General features: G+C 36.4%; 1 protein-coding gene across 5 annotated transcripts in view; it reads left to right on the top strand.

Annotated features, from left to right (window-relative positions):
* The window catches only part of GPCPD1 (glycerophosphocholine phosphodiesterase 1), a 47,945-nt gene that overhangs the window by 26,282 nt on the left and 5,351 nt on the right, over nt 1-16,312 (top strand). For all 5 annotated transcript variants that reach the window (XM_072857284.1, XM_072857285.1, XM_072857283.1 and 2 more), the window contains 12 exons: nt 715-961; nt 2,051-2,213; nt 2,303-2,435; nt 2,683-2,737; nt 4,735-4,827; nt 6,785-6,862; nt 8,000-8,039; nt 8,819-8,880; nt 10,243-10,308; nt 11,311-11,447; nt 12,617-12,752; nt 13,104-13,264. In XM_072857284.1, the coding sequence (XP_072713385.1) occupies nt 715-961; nt 2,051-2,213; nt 2,303-2,435; nt 2,683-2,737; nt 4,735-4,827; nt 6,785-6,862; nt 8,000-8,039; nt 8,819-8,880; nt 10,243-10,308; nt 11,311-11,447; nt 12,617-12,752; nt 13,104-13,264 (1,371 nt within the window). The remainder of the gene's footprint in view (nt 1-714; nt 962-2,050; nt 2,214-2,302; nt 2,436-2,682; nt 2,738-4,734; nt 4,828-6,784; nt 6,863-7,999; nt 8,040-8,818; nt 8,881-10,242; nt 10,309-11,310; nt 11,448-12,616; nt 12,753-13,103; nt 13,265-16,312) is intronic.

The following is a 16,312-nucleotide window of genomic DNA, read 5'->3' as shown; positions in this document are numbered from 1 at the left end:
CTTAGATGATTCAGAAAGGGATTTGGATTACTCATATATGCTTCCATCACTGGCATAATTCATTCTGTGTGGAAGGTTTGCTCATATAATAATAGTGAATTCTGAGTCTTAGAGAGGCTTATTCTCAGTCCAGGATTTTTCAGAAATTGCATTCAGTTTACTTTTAAATGATCATTTAGGATTTCTCAAGGGACTTACTAATTACTTCAGACTCTTTTGTTTATGTCTAATAGAATACATTTATCTGCCTTATCGGTGTTCAGAGAGACTTAAAGTTGTGTGTATGCACTTAGCAGCAGCCACCAACGTTCAGGTATTGATCTTGATGATTACTGCTATTTTCAGTGCTTTTCACTAGCCTTTTTTGTATTATGGGTATCAATCTGTGGAGAAAGGCTGTCTATTTGGCAACCCAAATCAATAGTTGGGTAGAGTGCTGCTTCTCAGACCATTAGTACGGTTTTTACGTTTGTCCAAATTCTGGTTTTGCAAGTGACTTGAGCACTTAAATCTGACTAAAATAAGATTTAGACAACAGCTGCAAACTCTGACTCTTGTGAGGGCCCACTGCATACACTACTCTCCTGTAGATGGTGGTGTTGAGAAGAATTCTTGTGCTGTGTGAGCTTCTGCTCAAGCTTCTTTCTAATTCTTCAGTATTTCCAAAGACACTCCTGTGACTTAACCATTTGTTTTGTATTTCTGGTTGAGTAGAGTAAAATTGACTCTAGAGGGCCTAGAGGAAGATGAGGATGATGAAGAGGGCCAAGAGAAAACATCCCCTACTGTCCCTCAGAAAATGGCAAACACTGTGGAGTTCTCCTTAATAAGTAACAACGAATATAAATGTCGACACTCTCAGCCAGACTGTGGCTATGCTTTGCAGCCAGACCGATGGATAGAATACACTATACAAACCATGGAGCCTGATAACTTGGAATTAATCTTTGATTTTTTTGAGGTACGTCTCTACCACTAAGAAGCAACTCCAGTCTGCCGTCAGGAGTTAGAGTAAATTACTATTAAGATTTCACTGTTAGGATAAGGGCTATTGCCTGTTATTCTTGATCTTTTGGACTTGTGTAAACAAGCTAGGAGACCAGTGGCTACTGCCTCATTTTGCAGAAAGGTTTTGTGAGTCGTCTTGGTATGGCACAGAAAGCTTTGCAGTTTCTGCTTATTTAGAAGTCTGTACAAATAAAACTAAAATCTTAGTATGCAGTATGGCATGTAGTTAGATTGTCTTGATTTTTATCCTTTACCAGAGATCAGTTTTGCTTGTCCTTTTTTAATCTGAACTATGTGTATATGAACTAGTTAAATTACAACTATTTGATCTTGATTTTTAAGTTACAAACAGATTCCTCTGAACTAACTAGTGCAAATTAAAACTGAGTGCTTCCCAGTTCTCACTACTACATCTGTTATTTTGCACACTATTTTTTTCTGAAAGATTTTAATATTCAGAGTTCTTTTTAAAAGAAAACAACTTTGTCTCTTCATACTGTTTATGCAGAAGAAAGTTTTAAGCATTCTCTCTTCAGTCTAAAAATACCGTTAGATCACTTACGTTCATAATTGTAAGGTGACTACATAGTTCCTGAACCTGATGATGGTCAAGAAATATGTTCTTCATGCTAGTTGCCCTCTTCCTTCCATGCAAATGAATATAATATTATTTTAAGCATATATATTATTCCAGTTCATCTTTGTTCTAAACATGACTTGGGCTTTTTAGAAGACAGACTATTCCATGCATGCAATTTTGATCTGAAAAGCTTGTAAAATCTAAGAGTTTTCAAAGGCAATGTACATGATTTCCTAGATTTCCATCAACAATTTCATATTGCTGATCATAACTTGCAACACACTGTTATAGTAAACAATTTTTAGCCTGAATTGTTTTCCGTAACACACAAGGAATTTCTGTTACATCAGTGCCTGTATATATCTTCCTGAGGAGCAAAGTTTTCATGAGAAAGAAGAGTTTGTTTAGCATTCTCACCTACATATAACAGTAGGTGTTTTGGTTTTTTTGTTTTGTTTTTAGGAAGATTTAGGTGAGAAAGTAGTACAAGGCGATGTGCTCCCGGGTCATGTAGGTTCTGCCTGCCTCCTGTCATCCACAATTGCAGAACTTGGAAAGAGTGCTGGAATTCTTACACTTGCTATTATGAGCAGAAATCCAAGGAAGACAATTGGAAAAGTTAGAGGTACAGTTGATGCAAACAGATGTAGATAACTTTACTGGAAGTCATGCATTACCTATTGACGTGTGAAGCATTTGGTATTTTTCTTGTAGTGGACTACATAATTATTAAGCCGATCCAGGGATACTCTTGTGATATGAAGGCTTCATATGCAAAATACTGGAAACCAAGAACAACTCTAGATGTTGGACACAGGGGAGCAGGAAATTCTACAACAACAGCTAAGTAAGTTCATTTGTATTTTAATCAGGGTGGGGGTGTGGGTGGTGGTGTATGTTTAGTTTCACTGACAGCAATTGAGGAAGCAGACAGTTTAAAATAAAAAGCTACAACCCATAATCATTTAAGTCATTTCAGTATCAAATGTGGATGTTCTGTAAAACAAAGACTTTTGAAACAACAGAAATACAAATCAATGGACTTCTGTGCCATGCTGCATCTAACAAAACCTTTTTTTTTGCTGTTATTTCAGACTTGCTAAAGTTCAAGAGAACACTATTGCCTCTCTGAGGAATGCTGCTAGTCACGTATGTACGCACATTTCTTTGCATGCGCATAGTACCCATATAGTTAAAACTTGCTTGGTTTGTATACTTAATTTCCATAATTCAATACAATGAGTGGTAATTGCACGGATATAAAATTACATCAAATCACTGTGGAAGTTCCCCGAGAGACAGGAAGGGAAGTAATAGCTAGATCAGACTCTCATTCTCAAGTTCCTCAAAAAAACCCCCCAACTTCCATCTAATATGTTCTGGTGGTGTTCTAATACAGGGAGAATTTTAATCTCAACCCTGCAGAGACATAGGGGTTGGAATAATTTTGAACAAATGAATAAAATTTTGGCTCTGCTAGAGTCTGTCAGCAGACTCTCAGGTGGCAAAGGTCTCACTCAGGAACTGCTGAGTACCTAAAATTGGTGTCCAAAACTCAGACTTGGGAGCTGAGCTGGTAGAATAAAACAATCCTTTGTTTCAGTGCTTGCTACAATGAAGACTTTACATCCTAAGATGAGACTTTCAGTTTGGGAGATACTAGCTTCACGTACTTAAATTCTGTGATTGAGGTGGTCACTTTTATTCCTTCCAGTAATCTTGGTCACTGAAATGATCTGTGATAAGATTGATCTAGACAATCTAGTGAGATGCTGCAGCAGAGTAGCTGGAGTCAGAAGTACATTCACAGGTTCCGTGTCTAGCTCCTGTTTTCACAGTGAAGAGCTGTGGTTACAATTACATAAAGATGCTGCTATAAGATCACCTGCTGCTTAACTTGTAGGGTTCCTAGGCCTTTTCAGGTACTTCTTCACTAACGTAGATTCTTACCAAACATCTTTTGAAGTTGTTGAAGGGATGGGAGCAGAATCTGGAGTATTATGCTTATTGGGTACTGATTCTGGAGTACTCTACTCCCCAAGAGTCATAGCTGAATACTTTCTCTTGTTTGGGAATCAGAGTATAATTTGAACAGTGTCCTGACTGCAGAGTGAAAGAAAACTGCAGCTTCTAAATGATCACTTCGAACAGTAGTTCTTAATTTCTGGGTGGACGCTGCAGGTTCATAGACAGCTTTTGAAAAGTCCACAAGAAGTATGCATTGAGGCAGAAATTTTACTATGAAGTCATCAGCAGCATCACCAGAAAAGTACTTTCAACTATTTGCAGATTGAAAAGACTGAAAGCCACCACTCTAAAAATATTTCTGCTGAGAAAAGGGCTGAAAAAAGCCTGTCCTATTTTCTTTCTGTACTGATTGAAAAAGAGTATGCGAGTCAAGATGATAATTTGATGAATGGTATTCTTGGAGGCCTTTCAAAGGAATTATTTACAGACAGTGAAAATAAGTAAAAAAAAAAAAGTTTGTCTGTTTCTCTACCTCTTTGTTTCTGGCCCTCCCTCTTTTCAAAAAGATTGTACTTGGAGCTCTTGTTTGATCTTTCTTCCTTTTTAAGCTTAACGGAAAATAACATACAGTTGAAAAGGATAGGAGAATACTGGATGTGGCTATTTCTGCTCTTGCATGTGTTATAACACACTACTACTGTGTTACTAGTGACTCCAGATGTTCCTCAGTATATGGAATATCTCCCTAAAGATATTTTGCCAATTTGTAGCAATCACTTGTCTCTTGGTGGGGTGGTGGGGAGGAGGGAGGAAGGGCACCGTGAAAGCATCTATGTTTAAAAAAATCATCTTAGCCTTTCTCTGAAATAAAGTTTACAATACTTAAGTGTTACTAGAGGGTTTACAAGGTTAAGCAAGCTATATATATAGCTATCTCTCTCTCTCTCTCTCTCTGAGCTGCTTTATGGTAATTAAAATACTTTCCCATATTATTTTTTTTTTCTACTTGTAATGCATTGTTGAGTATGATTAAACTAGTAACAGCCAGTTTCATTCAACTTCTGGTTAATGTCCAGGACCTGTGAATACATGGCAACTTGTCTGCAGTTCTGTAGTCTTTGTGCATAAATAGTTAAGGGGTTTTTGTTTTATTCTGTGTGTTTTTCAATTTTCTGTAGGGAGCAGCATATGTGGAATTTGATGTACATCTTTCTAAAGATCATGTGCCTATTGTATACCACGATCTCACATGTTGCATGGCCATGAAAAAGGTAAAGAAGATGATATCTGTATTTTATCTTTAAATATGACCATTCCAGAAACTAAAATGCCAAGCTCTGATAGACATAATTCTGGAGAATCAACAGATGGAATGGGAATAAATATGCAGTGTTACTGTGTGCGTAAAGTAGAGTGGGAAGTTGAGTTCTTCCTTTTGATGTTGTAGCAACAGCATTTCAGATGCGTGGTTTGAAACTCTTCAAGTCTATACTGTAGGGTTTTTTAAGCTTTTTTTTATTTATGATTTGGAAGAAAAATGCAGACAACTCCACTATATTCAGTAGCACCTCTGGGAATCTCTTAGACTGTCAGAGTAAGAACTTCTGGTAGTTTCTTTTTTGAGAGAGAGTTAGTGTGATTCTCATCATGACATCTCACTCCTGTTGATACTTAAATGGATACTTTTCTTAAGCAGTTATGTACTCCTAAATGCTCTTTAGGTCAAACCAAAGTCTGGTTGTTTGGTATCCCAGTAGTGGCTACTAAATGGAAAGCAGAAAAGTGGAAGAAACAAGGATCTCCTTCATTTAGGGAGTTTGATTAGCCACAAATGGCTTGGCTTCCATTAGTTTTTTCTAACTCTGTCTTTAACCCTTTTTTACTTCTGCATTTTGCTCTGTCCTTTAACTGTGAGGTAAACGATATACTTCATGTCTCAGTGGGACAGTAAGTGAGGCTGAAGAACTGCTTTTGGATTGCTTGGTGGAACAGAAGGTCAAAAGAGTTAAGACAGAGGTTCTAGGAGCAGGAAGATGGCTCTTGAAAGCGAGTGTCCTGTTCCTTTCCTTGCTTACCTCATGAGGTTGCAGTTGTTGTTCCTTCTTTTTTAACCAAAAACTCTTTTCTGCTGTTTTTGTAAGTGTCAAGAGTACTATAACATAAGAAGCAGTGAACACTACTGTTACTCGTACATACAGATAAGTATTCCTTAAAAGGTGCTCTGAACAGACTATTACAATATCCCTTAAATACCCAAGTTTTATGAAGCATAAAAATTGAATGTTTTCATGGAGCAAAGTGACATGACACTCTTCAATAACGAGAGAACCATAGGCATAAGGAGTGGTGACTCAAAAAAAACACTGAGGTGCTTTTCTGTCTGGTCTGTTGCATGTTCTCCACTCAGGCCAGAATACTTGCATTCAGCAGCAGTGCAAAGAGGTTGGACTCTGTTCTGTTCTAGTTTTCTTCGTGTCTAGTTCTGGCAGTGAAAACAAAGATAGCATGGCAGAGCAGACTGCAAGATAAATTCTCTCTCTCTTCTTGGCACTAAGTCTGTGTCATCAAACTCTCTCGCACCCATTGCGATATTACAATTGATATTGAAGGAAGTTTGGATTTGAACAGTTGTGGAAATGGAACTTTGACTAAGGGAAATGCATATTCAGTATATATTGAATCAGTTTTGTCTTGCTGAGTAAAAGTTTATTTATAGGGAAGAGGGGAAGTGAAAAATGGATTAACAGAATTTTTTTTGACCCCAGATGTTTGTTTGGGGGTGTGTGTGTGTGTGTCAGTTTTACCAGGACACTTGTGGGTTTTTTTATTAGTTTCTGAGACATTGGATAGACAATACTAAACTGAACTGCCTTAGAGTATTTTTTAATGCATTTCTTCACTTGGAAACTTTTTTCCTGAATACATTAACTGATCAAGTTTTTACAGAATAAATGTGCTAACCTTTTCTGAAGAAAGAACATTGAAGCTTCTGATTTGCATGAAAGACCAAATCCTGTTTTTTTTTTCAAATTGGCACCTGTTTTATGCTTCTGAGTGCCTGTCTCCTATAAACTGATCATCTTACTCTAATTATAATAAAAGATATCACTTGTATCTTTATCAATAAAAGAGAAAAAAATAGTTGACTTTAATGTTACCATATTAAAAGCATGTAGGCTTTTTTGTAGTTTTCAGTGATGCTTAATTATGTATTATTTCTTTTCAAAGAAACTGGATACGGAGCCTTTGGAACTGTTTGAGATTGCAGTCAAAGAACTCACGTTTGATCAGCTGCAGTTATTGAAGGTATTGTTCTTTGGCTAGTATGGTATGCTACGTGTAGAATTTCAAACTGTGTATGAAGCTTAGATTTTTTGGAGTAACTGTAGATGGTTTGGGAGAGCACCAGTTTTAAAAATTGTACAAGTAGAACAAGTAGCTAATTCCAAGAATGGTACTTTGCACCATCATTACAACTTGAATAAATTTCATTACTTATATCTTCTAGAAGGGTAGTCTGACAACTTGTGTAGATCTGTATCATTATGCTACCATTGATAATTTTCTAAAAAATGAGAAAGGCTGAAAGTGGCGGTAGGGTTCATTGAAAGCCAATGCTTTGGAGTCTTTGTTGAAGAAGAAAGATATCCATTACAAAGTCTTATCTAATTTTCAAATGTTTCCCTGTTAACAAGGGAGATCCAGATTATGTTGAACTCCTCGTTAGAGGTGTATGCGGAGGTGTAGAAGGGTCTGTGATTCAATGGCATGGATTGGACAAACTGGCTAGAACTAATTGATTGTTTTTACTTAATTGGGTATCACTGTATCTTCTGAACATAAGTGCCCTGTCTGCATAAAAGGGGGATGAGACTGGGCTGCTGAAGACCCAGCTGAGATATCTGTCTTCAGTCAAGGAAGGACCTGGCTGATCCAAGAACTATATGTTTCTTTTTACTTAAAAATACTTGGTCGTCTTTTTGTGGAGAGAGAATTTGAATGGAGCCAAGGGAGTTGGCCCTGTACCTGGCCTGATTCTATCTCAGTATGTGACTACATTATAAAACTGCTGTTGGCCCTCTGTCTGCACTTGATTGGAAACGTGGAGTCTAACATCTGACAGAGGAGGGTTTAATGTTCAGACTTCTTCACATCTTAATGTTAAATTATATTATGTGTGTTTCTACCCTTGAACGTGTTTTCTGAATTTTCAGTAAGAATATTTTCAGTTTGTTTTTGAGCCTTCCTTGGAATCTTTATGTTTTAAAGTTTGAAAGAAAATTGTAATGTGTGCTAGTATTTCCTTTATTCTTTTACAAATTACTAAAACTATAAACCTTTAAACTTAAAAACAATTTATAAGGAAAATTAGTTATATTTTACATATAGTAAGATCTCTCTGGGTGGAGTATTTGTTAATTTTACTCTTCTTATGCTCCTTAGCTGGCTCATGTGACTGCCCTGAAAGTAAAAGATCACAATGGTATGTACTAGTTTGCAAAAGTCTTGAGATTTATTTATTCCCATGTAATGATAGACATTCTGTGGTTGTAGTCACTTGTTCTAATCACATTTGGCTTCTTCCTGAACATTTCTAAATGCTTACGTAGTTACTTTAATTTTGTGCATGCTGTAGAGGTCTTTGCTGGGAAGTAAATACCTGGACGGGAGTTACTCCCTTGGGAAGAGGGAACAGAAGATGAATGCATAGCTAAATATATATTTATGAATATTCTTAACAAAATTGCTACTAATGTTTCTATCTTACGCTTCTCTAACTGTACCTTTTTGGCAGCTCTTCAGAATTCCTAACAAGAACTTTGGTAACTGCTGTAGGGTGTCTTACTGGTGCTGTAAATTTTTGGCCTTAATTCATACCCTTTAATAGGGACAACAAAATCAGGCAAAGTATCTCACATGTCCTACCTGTCTGGGAAAAGATAAATAATAAGCCTTGACAGGCAAGGCTGCTTCTACTGGATGTGATTCGGTGACTGAAATGGTAAGGGATAGGAGAAGCTGCTTCTGATAAATATTCTGGCAAGGCTTTTAATGGGGGTCAAAAAACTTTCCCACTGGCAAAACAGGAATTGCCAACACCATCGTTGGAGTATGTCAGTGGGGAGGGAAGGCTTAGGTGATCAAAAGATAAACCTGATTCCATTATTTAGTCTTAAAGGCCTTATGACTTTGAGCCAGTCTTTTCTTGCTGGGATTAGCAGTGCTATTTGTTTTGATTCAATATTTTGTATTTCTTTTCAGCATCTTTTAAAGACGAAGAAAACTCTGCTTTTGAGACCCAGCCATTTCCTTCTCTGCAGAGAGTAAGTACTGAATATAGAGTAATAGAAATGATGATTGTGGAATGTGAAGACATGCATTTTTCTTTCAGCTTTGCACACATAGCAGGGGATATTAATTTTTGGTTTTAGGCCTCTGATACCAATGCTGGAACTGAGAACGTGGGCTTTATTGTTGGCGACTGGAGCCTTTTCAGCGCTATAAAAGTAATAGTTTGCATATCTTTCAAGCTTCTTAATTCATGAACCCAAGTTGTGTAGCTCAGGGTACACTCAGTTTTACAGCTGGTTAACATTTGGGCATTGCGTTTTAAAGCATCGACAATTGTTTGCTAGTTTTGGAAAACAACCTGGCCTTGGGCAGTTCATCACAGCAGAGCCAGACACAGAGAAATTTTAAGTGAATTTCTAGTATGTTCCCATTCATGACTATTTGCCAACTCTGGGCTTCGTCTTGGCTTATTTTTCCACAGAAACAACTGACCAAAAAGAGTTTGATACCATTTACAGTGTTTTTTTCCCTAGCACTGCTCTTCCCCACTCTCTCCTCCCCCCCGTTTTTCCTAATGTCTGAGCTGCTTATTAATGTTCCTTTATGGGACTTGTTTTATACAATAATACTGCTTTTTATTTGGATTATGGAGATGATTAGTATGCAGTTATTTATAGGCTTGTGTCAGAGCATGTGTGAAGTATCCATCAGTTACAGGTCATATGCCCCACTGTTTGGTTTTTTTACTGTCTAATTAGGTTGCTGCATCACTACAGAAAATAAAGAACTTTGTGTAAGAAACTAAACTACTGAGGTTCATTTCCTCTACCTGTTTTGATTCCCCAGATTTAATTTTCTTCCTGTAAGAAAGCGTATGTTACTCTCTTCTGTACCTGTCATCTTTACAAGGTTAAAGAATCATCTACCAACGTTTCCTTAATTTCATTAGCTGTTTGTTTCACCTTTTGATTTGAAGTCACCTTACAACTAATTCTTTACAAGAATTTCACATACTTTTTGTTCTTACCATAATGGCAAGCTCAAGGATTTCATATTTAGGACTATGTGTTACTTAAGATACTTTTTGCATTCAAAAAAACTTTCTGGAGAAGTAAAAAACATTTCTTCATTAGGAGTACAAATGGGGCATTTCTCACACATGTTAAAATTTTGTCCTTAATATTTTATCCATTTTTATGTGTTTCCTAACTTTAAACTGAAGGAGAAAAAGGTGTCTATGTATCTTGTGTTAAATGTTAAAAACTTAGGTTTTTTTATTCTACTGTTAGACCCCATTGGCATTGAATTCCAAAGTATTCTTCCAGTAATTACCCTCATAGTGCCTAGTTGTCCTCCTTTGCTGTGGGGTTTCTTCATAATTACATTTTTTTCAGGTCCTGGAGTCTGTTTCTGAAGATGTTGGGTTCAACATAGAAATAAAATGGATCTGCCAACAAAGGGTAAGTAAATGTACATGTGATTTGCTTTGATACTTTGCCATTCTCGTTGCTAAAGCTTGTAATTTGACATGGCAATTTATGAGCTCCAAACAAAGGCATAATTTGGGGGTTTTTATGTGATTCTTGTTTTATTTATAACCCACTGTCTTTAAAACTGTGAGCATAATAGCACCACTCTAGCAAATGAACAAACTTACTCTTAAACAGTAGGAAGTATTGATAGGATTGAGTTCATAATGCAGCTTGCACTGCTTTTAGAAGACCGTTTTTAAAAGTCAATGGATCACAACACGTCAGGCATGCTATACCCGGGAAAAATGACAAGAAATTCAAACTCTCCTGGCCTGATGCAGGAGCAGCTACAACATGGTGCAGTAATGCAGTCAACTGTTTTCCTTCTAGTCAGCAGTACTGTGGACTCAGCTGGGTTGCTTAGTGCTTGGCCTAGAAGGAAACAGTTGTCAAGGCTAGGACTGGAAGCCTGGAGTGGGAGAAAGAAACTAAGTAGAATGGTAGGTGGAAGTGCGTATGCACAGAGACATGCTAATGTCCTCAAGAGACGGGTCAACTGCAGAAAGACTGGTACCTGCTATTCTCAAAGATAAAGAATATCTATCTCATTTATTTCTACACATCTTATCGTTGCATTTTTATATTCAGAAAAAGCAGTACAAAATATCTGTAATAGTTTTTAGTGATCTTTCATGGAATTCCTTTGTGTTTTCAAAATTAGAAAAGGCTTCATAGAAGCTCTGTCCTTGGATGGGAAGATGGTGAATTTTTCCATGAATCTTATTGCTGTTAGAATTCAGCTGCACCTCACAGACTGACAGTCCTGTAGTGCTGTAACTAGCATTCACTAGACTGAAGGAGTGACTTCTGTATTCAGACTTGCAAACTGAATTCTCATTTATCTCAGGTTGAATGAAAGACCGTTGCTTGTTAAAATCATTTTAGTAAGCATTAATTTCAATGGCTGAAACTTGTCCTTTCTTTTTATAGGATGGACAGTGGGATGGCAACTTGTCAACTTACTTTGATATGAACCTCTTTCTAGATATTATTCTAAAAACTGTTTTAATGAATGCTGGAAGAAGGAGGATTGTATTTTCTTCTTTTAATGCAGATATTTGTACCATGTAAGTTAAGAAGAGATATGCAATATATTTTCTTCTTTTTTTTCTTTGGTGACATTTACTTTGGACATAAGAATACCCAACACAATAACACGTTTTGATTAGACCTAAACTTTGGGTACCAAAATAATTGGGAATTGAAATGAGAAATTAGACCACTTTGCCATCTGAGCTGTGCCAGAAATAAAATAGGAGAACAAAGTCAAAGTAGATATTTTTGTCAGGTGCCTTCCTGAATGCTTCAGTCTTTCTCGACACAACAAAAAAGGTCAAGATTTCTTCTGGTATCATAAAGTATTTTTCAGTCATATTTAAGGGGTACGCAAGCCTAATTTACAAGCAAAATTAAATTCGTTACAGTTTTTTCACTCCATCTGCCTTTTAAAAAGGACAGAAAATGAAGCAGCTTTGAATTACCTGTGTTTGGTTGTTTGTTAAGCAGTTTGTTTTCCTTTTATGGAATGTCATATTGAAGGTATTGCAGCACAGAAAAAGCATAGGAGTTGAACTGGGGAACAAACAGCTGGGATGCATATGAACTAACAATATGCTGTAGTACTTCATAACAAGAAGCGATTTAGCACTGTTAATGAAAGGCTTTACGGAAATCTCATTTGATGAGAGACTGCACTGATGAAATACCACCAAAGGGTAAATGGGCAGGACAAAACCAAATCAAGGTACTGATGAAAGGGCTAAGTGTGTAAGAGTGCGTAACACGCTAATCCCAAAACTTTGCTTCCACCTGTTGTCATTTCATAGCACCTTTCTGGTATCAGACTTGTAAAACACATTAATAAGGTTAGGTATTGTATATTAAACATGTTTATAAACTCTTATAATGAATGTTCATTTTACTCCAATGTGCATTTAAGAAGAAAATTACAGCACTGGACAGTCTTCAAGGATTTTGTATAAATATTTTGAGGATGTGGATCTGAGTTCAACTTAAAGTCCAGCTGCCCTTAAACTGTGTATATTAATCTCTAGTGGTAAAAGTAACAGGCAGAACAGTTTGTCTGCATAGTTTCATACTAAACTGTAGTAGCATCTTGTTGCACCAGCTAGGAATTAGAAGAACATGCAGTAAAGGGCATAATCCTTCTCAAACAGTAAGATTGAATTTCCCTGCTTTTTAATGTGTTTGCTATTTGTAAACTTTTTTATAACAGGGTTCGGCATAAGCAAAACAAGTATCCTGTGTTATTTCTCACCCAAGGAGAATCTAAACTCTATCCTGAACTTATGGATCTTAGATCTCGTACAACTCCAATTGCCATTACTTTTGCACAGTTTGAAAACTTGCTGGTAAGCTGACAAGTTCTAGTATTAATCTGCAGTAAAATGAAACTAAATTATTACTACTTTTTGTAAAGCCATAATTTTTGACACCTGATGCTTAAAATTACAAACATCACCACAAAAGAAATACACTAACATTTAGTAACTGCCAAAATAATGTCTGTTGTTTCAATGTCTGTATAATATATTGTTTAAAAAATAGTGCTATCAGTAAACTTTTTAATTGTATTCAATTATTTTTTATTAATATTGTTATGTATGAAATTGTAAGGATCTGCAAGTGTCAAAGGATAAAAAAAACCCCTAATGTGAGTTTTTCAGAAACATGGATTTTAATTGAAGTGTTTTATATTTCAGGGAATTAATGTGCACTCTGAAGACCTGCTGAGGAATCCATCGTTTATTAAAAGAGCCAAATCTAAAGGCCTAGTGATTTTCTCATGGGGTGATGATGCAAATGACCCAGATAACAGGAAGAAGCTGAGAGAATATGGCGTTCATGGGCTAATATATGACAGGTACTCCACTGTGTTTTAAAAACAGTAATAATAGTAATTAAGCTAAGAAATTATTGTATCCCCATTTTCTTGTGACATTTTGCACTGGTGCAGACCATCTTCCTTTGGTACTATAAGCACAACAAGCCTATAACTCCAATTCAAAAACAAGACTAGCAGTAATTCCTACTCTTTCAGCTGTATATATGAAGCAAAATAACTTTTGCTTCTCCTGAGGTTAATGTAAATATAATTTGATTCTAAAGAGCTAGTGCATGGCATACACATTTAACATGCTATTAACATTCCTGGCAGTAATTCTTAAACTTGTACATGACGTGGTGAGGACAGTGTTGTTTAACTGTTTGGCTGAAATCTTCAGCTTTCTATATTTAGTTATGGAAATAGTTAATACAACTTAAATGAATGATTTTAATGTAATTTTTTGCCAAGATTGTGTTGTGTTTCAAAGCTGTCAATTCACCATTTTTCCCATTAAATATAGCTTGGAGTGACTCTCCAGGCAAACTGCCAAGCTAGTCACTTCAGAAAGTAGTTATTATATCCAGTTCAGGTGGACATGGTAAATCTTTGAACAAAAGTGTTATTTTCATTCCTTACAAAATGGAAAAGTTTTAGCTCTTTTATGATAAAAGATATGAAATTCATTATTACAAAATTATGATTAATTTGGGAAGCTGTATTAAATTAGACTATCTGATAGATTATAAAGAATATGTCATTGGGAAAGCATTAAGTGTAACTGAAGCGTCAAATTATAGAAGACTTTCAAACCTTGTGCTTTAGCAAGGGCATTGCTTTGCATATTGTTTTACCTGGAAAAAAAAGGGGGTAGGGGAATCAAGCAATTGTCAAGGACTCTGTTTTATAAAGTGAAAACTGAGAGTCAAGTTAACATACGTAGAGGCAAGAAGTCAAATATGTTTGCTCTTAAGAGTTCTAGGCTGCCAGTGTAAAAAATAGTTAACTCCCTTCAGTCTGTTCTTGACTATTGAGAGTCCTTCCAGAGTGGTGGGTCCAGTGCTTCTCTGGTTTGCTGGAGGTCTCCCGTCTTATACTGCATAGTATAGCTCCTTTTCATTGGTGGTAAAAAGGAATAACAAGATTTTTACTTTGGGGATCAGCTTCAGACTGGTCATTGAAACATAAATCCTTTTTCCTGCTACAGCAGTGCTACATGTTGTACCTCTACTACAACTCAAGACTGAGGCCCCTTTAGTAGCTGAAAAATACCTCTGGACTAGTATGCAGATAAAATGGTACCCTGACTCTTTAGTGTACAGTCATGGGGTTGTTATGAAATTTAATCCTATGGTATGCATAACTTGAACTGATAAATTATTGGTCTATAGACAGATGGGGTGTTTTAATAAAATGCTACTGCATAAAGTGTTCTTATGAAATGCCTGCTCATCTGATGTCTACTAATCCAGTCTTCTAGAGTTCTTAATTACTTCTGCTGTAATAGATAGGCACTACTGTGGTAAAATAGTAAAACGGGTGACAGCCTTATCTCTGACTTAATGTTGCTTTTATTACTTTAGATACTTAATTTTTCAACACTACTTAAATAATGTTGCATTTACGCCAAGGCTGGAAGTCTGCTACATGTCATTTTGTGTTTCGTTTTGTACTATTTAGTGTGTTTTAAGTTGCTCATATGCTGAATTCTCTTGTGGATTTAACTGAACAAAGAATTCTTAACCTTCCTGCTCTATTTAGACAATCTAGATTCTTAATAGTATTCATCTCTCCTCTCACTGCCTGCTGCCTGTATCTCTTCCACCTTGTTGACATCTTTCCACTTTATTGAGAGGAACCTCAAAATGAATATTAATTCCAAAGCTGTTTGAAAAACAGTAGTTCAGTGGGGCATTTTTTCCCTTGTTTTTCAAGTTACAAACTGCAATTGAGTAGCAAACAATTATCTCGTTTCAGTATAATTGTTGCAGGCTCATTAACTCTAATTTCTAAATGTTACTCACCCTTTTTTTCCATAGGCCCAAACAAATATTGGAATGTTCCTTTACAATTCTTAATTATTTTTCAGAATGTATTCATTGCCTGAATAGAATTAACTTTAATCTTAATATAGGTTCTTTAGAAGGAACACGACGCTTTCTGAAAACTGCATCAGATATCTCAAGATGGACATTTTGCAATGCAGGTGGTACCTGCAAGTCCTGGATGGCATGTCTAAATGTAAAACCTGGCAGCAAAGGGTTCCATTCACAGTTGGAGCTGCTGGGTAAAGAGGCAGTCTTTCAAATAATTGGAGAGTATGAAGTTAATATCAAGAGTTTAAATTGTCAAAAGCTTACGTAGGTAACCTACGGTGTAAGCATCCATATTTTTTGTGTTTGGAGTTTAGAGAGAAATTCAAAACTACTGTGAAGCAGAACTTGAGAGAGATGTATGTGCCTGTTTCAAGGTCTAGAAGGAAGTAGGGACTGCAGTAATCTGTTTTAGTGTGAAGCCAGTTGATCCTATGGTTGCATCTTCAAATTCCAGAGTATTTCCAGGGCTGAATCAAGATGTGCTTCTTCCATGGCTTCTGCAGAATTTTTGTTCTCTGGACTGAAGGCCAAGTCCAGATATTTATCAAAAATCACTGTGCCTGGTGCTTTGTGTTGTGTTTATTAGACCTTTACTTAAACCATCTTAGTAAGTGTTATTTGTCTGAATAAGCTAAGAAGTGAATACAGGAATTTTAGTGGATTTTAGGTTGCTTGGATATGGCCCTGAGTTACTGTTATTGCATGTGGTAATTATGTCAAAGACTATGAACTGTCTGGGTAGAGATGATTTCTGTAAGCTATTTTTTCGGAACTCTAATCATCCATGTAGAGTTGAGGAAAACATTGTAGCCACTTGCGAAGATGGCAGAAAAACTGTGTCCTGAATACCGAAAGTTGCTGATATCATGTGTTGGGCAAAAAGAAAATGCAGGTAGGGGGGTCTGACTTTGTTTTGCATGGAGAAAAACTGCAAGACTGAATCTGGGAAGCTTACAAATGCCAATTCTATTAAAAGAATGATCTCACTGGG

The sequence above is a fragment of the Ciconia boyciana genome, chromosome 3, assembly GCF_034638445.1.
Source record: "Ciconia boyciana chromosome 3, ASM3463844v1, whole genome shotgun sequence".
NCBI lineage: Eukaryota > Metazoa > Chordata > Aves > Ciconiiformes > Ciconiidae > Ciconia > Ciconia boyciana.
The sequence above is the reverse complement of the archived record's forward strand: the minus strand, read 5'-3'. Positions and strand labels throughout refer to the sequence as shown.